This window comes from Vanellus vanellus (assembly GCF_965231255.1).
Source record: "Vanellus vanellus genome assembly, chromosome: 17".
In the NCBI taxonomy this organism is placed as follows: Eukaryota; Metazoa; Chordata; class Aves; order Charadriiformes; family Charadriidae; genus Vanellus; species Vanellus vanellus.
The window spans coordinates 7,376,892-7,388,605 of NC_138922.1; the positions used below are offsets into that span (position 1 = coordinate 7,376,892).

The window sequence follows — 11,714 nt, forward strand, 5'->3', positions numbered from 1 at the left end:
AACATGTTATCTTAACAACAAATCAGAAGTTTAATTGAATCAGATGTAGCACAGGCAACAGACACCATTCCACTCATCCCCAGAACAGAGTGAGGAACTTGTCAGGGAGACACCAGTGTAACCCCACTGTTAGTTTTAGTTTCAACTTGTTCACAATCACTGCACTGTCATGTCATCAGCACAACTAGGTGCCCTTTTCAATGGAACATCAATTAGAAACTGTGTTTCTTCTGAGATCCCTCCCAGCCCAGAAGATAAGGTTTTATTATTCTCATAATAGAAAACCATGACTTATACAATACCGTACTGCCTGTTAGGATGCTGTCAATTCTAGCCTTAATATTGGCATAATTATATCTTGGTTTTGATGTGTTAATTTGTAAACACATTAGACAAGTCAACAAAAGCTTTAATTTTCAAGTAGGAGACCTATGAACTGCATAACCCAGTGTGTACCATTCAGTCCTACTAACAGGAGGGTAATTTTTTTTCCCCAGGTTTTCCTTCAATAGAAAATTTGAAGTACCCTCCCATCCCATAGACAAATTTGAAAAAGCTACAGTAACTATACGTCCAGGAGTAAACTGTTGGTAACAGAAGGCCACTGCAGAAAATAGTACTACATGCAGAAGCACGAGAGTATCAGTAACAACCAGGGTGTGTTACACAACTGCTTATGCAGTAAAGTAAATGTACTAATGGTTTCCGATAGCTTTGAATCTTCAACCAAGATGCCCATAAGATGTAATGAAGATAACTCCTTCCTGTGTCCTTCACTTGTTTCCACAGCCAGGCAAGAAAGGCATCAGAGCGACTTTCTGGCTGTATTTGACACCACCCGGGCCAGGCATTCACATTCACTGTACTGATTACCCAGATCTTTTTCTTTCGCTTATTTACACCCAGACGTTAAATCACATCACGTCAGCTTCGGCCCTCAACTCTCTCCGGCAGCTTTCATCAGCCAATCCTTTCACCTGCTCAGCAGGTAAACCCAGCAAGGGGGAGCGATGGGGGCAGAAGGCAGGAAAGGTTACAATAGAGCCTTTCAGCAGAGCTGAAATAAGAAACTAGAGTGCCCACAATGTGCCCTCCCTCCTCAAAAGGGCCTTTGTTTCTTTGAGGAAAGGTAGGAGCTTTCGTTTTCATTTTCCTCAGACCACAGATTTGTCATTCTCAGTAAAAGTAAGCCTGATGTCAGCAGCATTAACTAACAGAAATGCTTCATGTCAGTCATATTTACTGCAGGAAAAATGTGGCCAAACTTAACAGTTGTTCCCAGCCCACACTAAAGCTGTGCAGGTGAAATTCAGTGCTGTCTTCCTTCTTTCATTTCTCTCCACTTCTCTCAAATTGTTTCATGACAAAGCAGAGACAAACCCAACCACAGGCAATACAAACCCTGCACCTTTGTTAATGTGTCTTTTGATGAAACAATGAAGCCTGTATGTGTTAAATCTACTTTGCATACACACTAATTCAGTATTTAAGGTAAGCTATCCATCACGCCCATTAGCAAAGGGTTAGGAAGACTGAAAAGAAGGGAAAAAACATAAAGCCATAAATTAAATGCAATGTTCCCAGTTTGGTAACATTCAGCTGTAAGACAGGCTGGTTCACCTGTGTGTTACCCATCATCTAGTCTGACAATGCCAGCCTGAACATGTTTGTTCTGCAGGGGTTGGACTGAGCCAAAGGCATCCAAATACTACTTCCAAAAGCAGGATAAACTTAAAGAAGTAGACTGCCAAGTCCACATACCTTATCCTTCATTCTATCCACTGAGCTAAAAACAGATTCTTGCAACAGGTACACACAAGTATGGGAAGTTCTTACTCATACAGAGAAACAGATATGCAAAGCTAAGTGACTACCAGAATTGAGGAAGGTATTTGTTGAAACAAAACAAGTTTGAGGACAGTTTGAAGAGCTAGTCCAGTGGTCAATCAGCCCTTTAAAACCATTTGGACCACCTCTTATCTGGAACAGAAATGCAAGAGGGAAGCAGTAAAAAGATCACAACCTATTGAAACTTGAGGGAATAAACAAAAAAAAAAAAAAAATCCACCACCACCAATTAAAAAGACTTTTTTAATTGAAGTCCATTACTAGGTCAGCATGGCCAAATACATTCCATTATATTAACACTAAAGTTGTGTGGCATCCTGCATTTATATTCAACTTCAGTGTAAACAATAAAATGAGGGCAGGAATCCCCAACACTTTTAAGGTACAGACCTTGCATTTAGTCACTACCAGCATCACAGGTAGTCACACACCAAAGAGGTGCAAATACACCATGCAATTTCTCTGATCAGCAACTTTATAGTCCCACAAAATATTTCCCAAGCAGGTTCTTAACCAGAAGTGTTTACCAGAACTAATGTGCTTGCTTTACAAGCACAGGACAAAACACGGACAGGCTTGGCACAGAAAGTACTATGTTTCTTGGCTCCTTGAAGCCACAACCTTCAACAGGTCAGAATTAAGGTCTGACTTTTCCAGATCTTCTCAGTCTACCTAGCTGTGAGTAGATGTTTATTGTATCAAAGGGTAGAAGCTTTCAAATGATGCATTATCTCTGGAAATACTGGAATGGGCCACACAAGACTTGGGGGGGAAAAAAAAAAAAAAAAGACAACCAAACTTTATGCAAGAGGAAAGTATAATGTGAAAGATTCTGCTATAATGTAATGGTCTAATGTTGATTCCCTTTCCTTGTCAGAAAAGGACAAGCTACTGTGGCTTAAAAGTGTAAATGCATTTTGCAAGGCCTTTAATTACCAAGTTGCTAATGAGAGTAAACCATTAGGAAGTGTCCAAAGCAGTCACCTCTCTAGAAACGAAATGCAATTTTTACCTTCAGGACTGAATCAAATAGAGTCACAAATCCTGATGCCAACTTCTAATATATTTGGAAGTTGTCCTCTGCTGCAAAAGCTAGTTCTTTCAACCCTGCTTTGCATCATACAAATTAGTCTGTCTCTGGCAGGTAAAGTTTGGCCAAACATTCTCGTAAGAGAAAGGCATATTCAAGGAAGAGACATCCCTGTAACAGCAAAGCTTTTTCCAAGGTATATACAATTTTATATGCTTATAAACAATTCTGACCCATCTCTGGGATATCTTCGGAAGCTGACATTGCATTCAGCTAAATGCAAGCAACTCAATCCCGGTCTTCATTTACTGAAATTTTTCTTGCATCTGCACTAGCATTTCCTTATGGTAGCAAGCAGAAAATAGGCCTGAAGCACTCTTAAGTTCCTTCTGTCTCCCCAATTGGAGGGAGGTATGCATGGAAATGGTGTGGTTTAGTACCAAATTACATTAAATCATTCAACTCAAATATCCAAAGTTCCACTTTAAGTAGTTATCTACACTAGAATGTTAATGAATCAAGGAGGTAATTTCCTAGGCTAACTTCATTTATCCATTATACTTTTCAGCAAAATTCCATTTAAACCTTAGAAATACAAAACCTACAAATATATTTCTGATACCCAGTGAAGGTGTAAGTAGCCATTAGCCTAGCAATGAATTCATACTAGGCATTTACAAAGATGAAAGCACTATGTTCCTGGCCAGGGCTCAAAAGAAAAACGCCCAGAGTGTTGGATAGATAGCACAGCCATTACCCTTTCCTCTTCACAGAGAAGAAGAAAAAAACTAGATACGATTCAGACTAAGATAATACCAAATTCATTATTAATGGCGATCGTGCTGCCTAGGTGCTACCACATTTCTACCACAGACTTTTAAATTCACATTTGAAAACAGAGGTATACTTATAAACCCGAAGTATAATCACAGACAGAGAACTCTGGCTTCAGCAGCATCACAAACTGTGGCTCATGCATATCTTTAGAAAAATGTTTGCTTTCATAGCGGTACTGCAAAGACTACCTATAACCTAAGTAGTCACACCACATAGCAAGACAAGTTACAGAACACTCAGAACATAAAAGCTGCTGTGAAGATCTCTTTCAGCAAGTGTCGCTAAACAGCACGACAATATCCTTTTTCTTAAAAATGAAAGGCAGAATTGAGAACATGCTCGTGAGCTTAAATAAAACTAGTCAGGCATATCGTGAGGAAAAAAGCACAGAATTGAAGAGAACAAACCACCCCTCCTTAATTTCACTTTCCCACCCACACTCAAATAGTTTTTCCTTCCTTTTACACTGTGCAGTGGCTTGGGATAGATTTGCCTTGCACACATATGCCTTGAAGTTTGAGGAAAGCACTGTACCTTGTTAAACTGGAAAAGGTCGCGTTTAAGCCTCTCTCTCACTGGATCATGTCCTGGTCTTAAGAACCTTCTCATCTTCCTTGCTGTAGTATCTTGGCACCAAAAATCCTAAACAAAAAAATAAAAAAGCAAAGCCATATAAACAAAAGCAGCCTGGGAAGAGAAGTAAGCAGAAGTAGGTTATTTATTTTGGTTTAGGAGGTAACACAAATCAGCCAGAGCACAACGAGACAACATCGCTATCGAGTAACTAAAACCTGACACTACCATAGAGCGGCATCTCTGGTGCATGACTTACACAATACCATTTTCACATTGCTAGAGCAAACCAGTACAGATAAGACAAGAGGATTTTAGAAGAGTTTTTACACTTGGCCGTTCTGCGATCTCTTCAGTTGACCTTATCCAAAGCAGAGGCAAAACTGCAGCATTTGCATAAACATTTAGACAAACCCAATCTAAAGCCTAACTCCCAGGCTCACGGGCATTATTGACTAGTATCAGTTTTCACCCCAGGTAACCCTCCAGCTATTGAGCTAAAAAGAGAAAGAATCACATTTTCAGCTCGCTCCATGGGTACAGCAGAAAGGGCGCTGTGCTGCCTGCAGGGTAGCTGCATTAATTATTAACTTGCTTTTGTAAAATATCAAGCCTAACTCCCGGCTCAAGGTGGGGGTAGGGAAAGGAAATCTTGCACCTGCAGTTCAATGAGCAGCTAGAAGTACAAGCCTTTCAGTATATCTCACTGCCTTGTCTCTCACAGCACCAGGAGGATCCAAGCAGGACAAATTAGACCTGACTTGAAACGACGTAGCAATCACACTGGGGCTACCAGGCGGCAGCCTCATATTCTGTACAGCTCAAGAGAGTCTTTAGCACCTCTGCAGGGGGCAGATGTGACAAGTGACAAGTAAAACCTTTGCTCTTGAGTTGGCGGTTTGAATCGCATCCTGACAACTTCCTTGGGATAAGTGCTCCTGCCTGCCCTGGCCATCTTTCACAAGCTCCAGTTTCCAGTCTACAGAAAGCTCAGCTGTTCATGAAGCAGCTACTGGACACTCCAGTCAGTACTTCATTTTAATTTGTTGGACGGGAAGTTATAGCAATTTACCAGCTACTCTGTACACAAGACACACACGGCGGGGGCCAGAGCTTCTGAGGTACAGTGAAGAATCAGTACAGATATTCTATAGCAACCCATCATCAGAAGAGGTACATACATACACAGGTACAGCACGGTGGGGAGAAGGCTAGTGTCTTTTCCAGAGAGGGACCAGTAGCACCAAAAGGACTATCAAGTGAACAGAGGGCCTTGGGCCCTTGTTCAAACTGGGGGGCTGGAGGGTGATTGAGGGAAGGGAGCTTTCCGAGCCTGTCTACATAGATGGGAGTAGCAGAGTTGGCAAACAAGGTGGCTATCTGCATGCTCCTGCCAATAACAGTGGTCTTTGGTTAATGACTTAAATCAGCCAGCCATTCCTGAGGAGCCCGAATTTTTTTTTCTAACTAGGCCTTACCAGCTGTGAAGGACCAAAAAAAGGAAGTGGTATTATAAACAGGATGCTCCATAGCCGTATTTTGAGAAGTCCCTGTAGAAACTCCCTGAGCAAGAACTGGTACCTCTTTGGTGCATTGCTCCCCTTTTACCTTTCCTGCTCGCACTGCAAAATCTCCAGCCACGTACGCAGTACTGTCCAGAGCTCACTAAGAGGACCACAATGCAGTCCTGGTTCAGAGGACCAGAAGATCACATTGGCACCAAGAGCCCGAGTCATCTAGTCCCCACTGAGAATCACTAGCATCTCAACTCACCACAGAGAAAAGTGGCTCTTGAGCAGGCAGCTACAGGCATCTGTGTTCGTGATGCCATCAGCACGTGCAGGGGTAAAGAATATGCACAGAAACACATATAGCAGGGAAGCCCAAAAAAAGAAAGGAAGAATAAAAGTGTAGTTTACTTGGAAAGTATATCCTTCTCCAATGATTCACCTCAACTGAAATTGCAAAAATTGTATCAGATCATAAGTCTTCTTTCACCAAACATTCCTGAGAGAGAGACATATTTACACAAGGCTATATTTACTCTAAGTTAACAAAAGCTACAGAGCAGCAAGAAGCTGCTGTGCTATGCAAGGAGAGCAGATCACACCCATGTATAACACACAGTTTGCCCTTAGCCAGACAAGGAAAGGAAAGTGCCAAAGAGACGCACCCTTTCCCACTGTCAATCAATATCCTGGACCTGTTAAACTAGGCAAACCCACAGAGAAACTCTACTAATTACCCTCCCCACTTTAGAAAAGAGAACTCAGCTGTGACAGCAGAAACAAACTCACTGTTATGAACAAAGTAAAGAGTGGGCTTGATGTGAGAGAGTCACAACTTTATATTTAACATCCTGCTAGAATATTTATCCTGAAATATTAATTGCATCTAGAAGCATGCTGTTTTAACCTGCTTATGCAAGAGATCTAGAATTCACACTCCAGCCCACAACAACTTGCTCAACTGGCTAAGGAGCATAGTACTTCAGAATAAAGCAGAAACTCACTTGAAGAAACTGACAAGCTGATGTGTCCATTACGATCAGAGAAGGCATGCTACAGAAGTCATCTCTCATTGACTTGTATCAGGGTATCATGCCTGACCAAAGAATTCCGGAGTGTCACAGCATGGGAGATGATGAGAGAAAAAGCAGTTTTGTGAAAAGACAAAGAAGGAACTGTGAGGAGAATGACATCCACTGTAGCACAGATTGTCCAAGCAGAACTATTCTTACAAATTTACAAGGCTCTCGTCAATGAGAAGAATTTTCTTTTTAGTACAATAAGCAAGTGCCTTTTCCAATTCAAGAAAAACAAAGAGATTCCACAATCTGTATAATCTTATCTTCCAGATGCCCATTTACATATTAGCAGACCAGTTTCTCTCCCACACACCTTCAGTGTCTTACATAAAACTCCAATCCCATGTGCTCTGCAGTTATCTGCCAGTCAGCATTTACAACCATATGGTAACAGTTGTGGCTACCAGTAGCCAGAGAGGAATTCTCCAGTAGCCTCTGAAGCCGTGCCAGGTCTGCATATATCTAATGTTCTTATTTTCCAGGGAAACAATTCTTCAGGCTTTCAGAGATGAGCCTCTTACCAGAAACTATGTGCAACATTCTCCTCTTCTAAGATGCACTGAGGTCAGCTGTTAATAGGCAACAATAGCCCAAAGCTGAGTCAATCCCAATTGCTCATATTCAGTACATGGACACCGGACAGCAAAGCTCAGAGTGCCCTGTACATCGAGCTCCTGCTGCTTCGTTAGCTGAATGCTTAGCTAAATATGATTAAATCCAGCCAGAAAACAAAATCAGAAGTTCTTCACTATTCATATAGAAAGGCAATGAAAGCATGAGTTGCAAGATGATCCTGTTTCCAATCACAGACTAAGGAGCAGTTAACATCAAAAACAGATTTCATTCTGGCTTCCTTGCTTGCTCAGCTCAGTTTGTTTTAGATGTTGAGATTTATGGCAAGTACACGTCTGTCTCACAGCAGACCCATATTCAACAGAAGGTCAAATGCTTCTTCCCAGGGGAAGCTTTAATTGTTCCTCACTGTTGTGTGTTAGCAATCCCACCAGAGCTCCACATTTTGCTTTGTCTTCATTGCTTTTGCACGCAGCAATGTGTCTTGATGCCCATGCACAGCTTGCTGAGACACTCTGGATTTTCTCCATTAACTAGGCATGGGCTGGGGGGGAATTATCTGTTGTAGAAATCTGTTGCAATTTTTGCTTATGTCCTGCCATGATAGTGGAATTTCCAGCCAAAAGTATAAGAGAGCCAATGTTGCAAGTCCCAATCACACAAGTTAATCCAGTCTTACAAGATGAGGAAGCCCAGGTCAGAACTTTTTACTACATAGACAGTATTAAGTGTGGATATGGTCCCATGTTAACCCCACAATAAAAACATACCCATAATGAGTTTATTTTGCTTATGTAGGAGAGTTGCAAGGTACCACCTGTGTGCTTCCTAGGCAACCTTCACTCAACTTGAACAGGTTTTCAATGGGATATGGTCCAACAACTTCCTTTTCAAAATGTCATCAAGTATCTCTAGAACTCTTAAATCGTGCCTTGCTTTAGGTCTCCTTTTCATTCCTTCCTCATCATCCCTTCCTGCTTACAGGTCTCCTTAAAGGGAGAACTTCTACCTATGCATCTGATAATACTTTTATCAACTCTGCTAAAATAAGAGAGGCCTTATCAACAAGCTTTGTTTGAACTACAAGCAGTTAGTGCTCCTATAACAAACAGTGACCGCTGTGGCCTTGTCTGAACTACGTTTCCTCCTGCGCCCAGAAGTTTAGTTTGCCTTGTTCCTGTTACCAACATAGTCAGCAGCAACAGAACAGAGACCGGATCAATGGCACAGGAAAAAGCTATTCCTTAGCACCAGTGATCTCACAACAACAAAAATGATCAAAGCATCATTTAAATACTAGTCTTATCAAGTGTATTGAATACAGGAGCCATCAGACTCACCAGAGGTGACTCACTGTGAAATTACAAGTTTAAGAACGCTTTTAGCTTGAAACTGATGAAACAACTCCTAGTGGTTCTTTAACTGGGTGCTCACTATAAAGTTTGTCTCAACAATCATGCTCAGCTGTAACACACTATCAAGACAGATGCACAAGCCAAGCAGGTCAGCTAGAGCAAGGAAAGGAACCATTGCAGTACATGGAAAGCTTGTAAGTGTAAGGTACCACCCCCTTTTCCTGGAATAAGGCTTCACCAGGAAGATGCTTTAACAACATTAATCTCAGAGTTTAATGAGACCAAGCAGAGATCTCCCTTACACAACACAACTGCTGATCAACTGCGAGCCCCCCAGCACTCAGTTTTATAAACCAGAGAGAGTTGAGATGCACCTTGGATACACTAGTTGGGCGCTAGCAGAGAGGTAAACCAAAAGATCTTCCTGTAAAAAGCATTTATTTTTGTGAACCAGGAGACAGACAGTTAAATGAACAACTGAACAGACTGTCAACACTACGTGCAGGTGGCCACCCTCCCAAAATAGAGAAAATATTAAATAAAAGATCAGACAGATTCCCCAAGAACTCATGGAAAATAATCGAGAACCAATCATATAAATCAGGCAAGTTCATGTACTTTCACAGCTTTGTGATTGGAGTTACCAGAGACTGCCTACTTGCAATGAATTTACTAATTGTGCAAACCTTTTGTGTCATTATGACTCCTATTGTGTTCTCCTTGTCATGGGAGCATGACAACATGAAGTTTCAAAATGCTACAGCAAAGTCTTTGCACCGAACATTATTGCACATGATGCAAAACTCTTTGTATGCTTCTATGAAGAAGCATGATTCAAATGGAAGAGCAGCTTGCAACTTTGGAACTGCATTTTACACCAGAGTGGGTCAATCGAGTAAACTTCAGAAGCATTTGCTTCTTAAAGCAACACAAAGAGATCTAGCTAGAAGAAACTTTTAGATGAGAACTAGAGTTTCCATAGAATTTCTGCACAGAAATCAAACTTTTAGTTACCACCAGTCCCTCCTTTGATAAACTATTTTAAAGAAAGGTCAGGCTACTAGCAGCACAGCATACTTTTATTGCTGTGTATTAACTGTGTTACATTATACATGTTTAAAACCTCTTACTTTGACACCTCTCAAGCCTCTATGTCAGCCAAGAAAAAAACCACACCCCTTCCATAAGCAATTCCTAGTAACAATCACATTACTGTACCAAAAAGCCACTAGAAGATATCAGACTCTCAACTGGTTTAACTCCTTCAATAATTCTTGGGTCAGTAGTTACAGCAGATGCAGTTTGTTCAAAACCAAATAAAAGATGTTCCTCTGCACCATCCCATGAAGATGTTTGAGAACTTATCTCCCTTTTCAATACCGTAAACTAAATGGAGCCCCTCAGGTGGCCACAATCAGCACGGAGCAGGATTAGGGATCGCTCGCTACTTGCACAGATCATCCTTGTTCCCTTCGCGGGGAAGGCTGTCTTTACAAGGAACGTGCCAGGATGCACGGAGAAGCCTTGAGACGTACCACCGCTTTGCATTCCGCTTGCCAGAAGCACCAGCTTCCCAAATCAAAGCTAAAATCACCAAGCAGCTGCTTTGGGCATACAGCTTCACCTGGGACTTGAGAAAGCAAGCTATTCCAGTTGACTGAAGTGCTCTCAGATGACTACAGAGAGCAGCATTCCCCGTCAAGTAACATATTACAACGGACAACTTTTATTATCTCAGTGAAGCTTTCCTCCCATCTTGTCACTATCCTCACACGAGTGTAAAGCTTTGTGCCACTACACCGCAGAAACACAGACCCAGAAGTTCACTTCAACCACCTTATACCATTAACAACACTAAATACAAACACACAAACCTTTCTCCAAAGCCAAGGTTAAGCCTCACCTCCAGGAGAGGAGATGTCAGTAACCAGTTTGCTCCCATGCCACAACTGCAGGGCAACCAAGACAAAGGCTAAACAACTTGTTTCACCTTCTTGTTTCACCTGCTCCCTGTTTGTTAGAAGTAATACACTCCCTCACCCATCAAGCTCTTACAGCTTTGGGGAAAAACAACTTTGGAAAAAAAAGCACCAAGTAACATGATATATTTAATATGGGCAGGGATTTGAATGAAAAAAAAAAAAAAAAAAGAAAACGCTAACAGAGCGTCCCAAAGGAGACGTTGCCATTCTTATTAATAACGTCTGCTTGGAGCCAGTCGCAGCAGACGGAGACCCACAAGGCCAGGTCGCAGGCAGGGACGTCTCCCACCGCAGGAGGCGGGAGCAGCGGTGGGTGCGAGGGGCGGTTCCGAGACGGCTCCCGGGCGGCCGCGGCTCTTGCGGGAGCTTCGGTTACCGGTACCGGGCCGTTCCCGGCGGCCCCCCGGGAGCCGAGGACGAAACCAGGAAGTTACGGAGCAGGGGCCAGCGCCGCGACCTCCGCCGACAAATCCCGAAGTTTTACGGACGGGCCAAGGCCGGTGTCCCGGGCAGCGCTGGGGCTTCAGGTGCGGGCAGCCTCAGTGCGGCCAGGCCGGGGCGGCGCGGAGGGCCCCGGCACCCGGCGAAGTGGACCCCCCCGATCGGCGAGCACCTGCCAGCCCCGCCGGAGGAATTCCCGGAGCAAGCCCGCAGGCGCTCCGCAAAGCCCCGGAGGGGCGGGCAGGGTCGGGTGCCGCCCCGGCCGGCAGCAGCGAGCCCTGCCCGGGGCCGCGCTGGCCGGATCCCCCCCTGCGAGGACCCCCTCCCCGAAGCCTATCCCGCCAGGCCGCCCCCGGTCCCGCACCCCCTTCGCGGCACACCAGCAAGCTGCGCTCACCTGCGGGGCCTGGAGCCGGGCCGCCCCGGCCTCGCTCCGCTCCGCGCCCGCTCCCCCCTCGCCTGCGCGGCGGCGGCGGCGGCGGCCTCCC

The 11,714-nt window shown here is 43.7% G+C and overlaps 1 protein-coding gene across 1 annotated transcript in view; it reads right to left on the reverse strand.

Moving 5' to 3' along the window:
* The window catches only part of LLGL2 (LLGL scribble cell polarity complex component 2), a 34,070-nt gene extending 22,356 nt beyond the window's left edge, over positions 1 to 11,714 (reverse strand). The window contains exons 1-2 of the mRNA XM_082492368.1: positions 11,624 to 11,714; positions 4,250 to 4,357 (exon numbers count right to left, since the gene is read on the reverse strand). Coding sequence (XP_082348494.1) covers positions 4,250 to 4,324 — 75 coding nt within the window. The 5' untranslated portion in view covers positions 4,325 to 4,357; positions 11,624 to 11,714. The remainder of the gene's footprint in view (positions 1 to 4,249; positions 4,358 to 11,623) is intronic.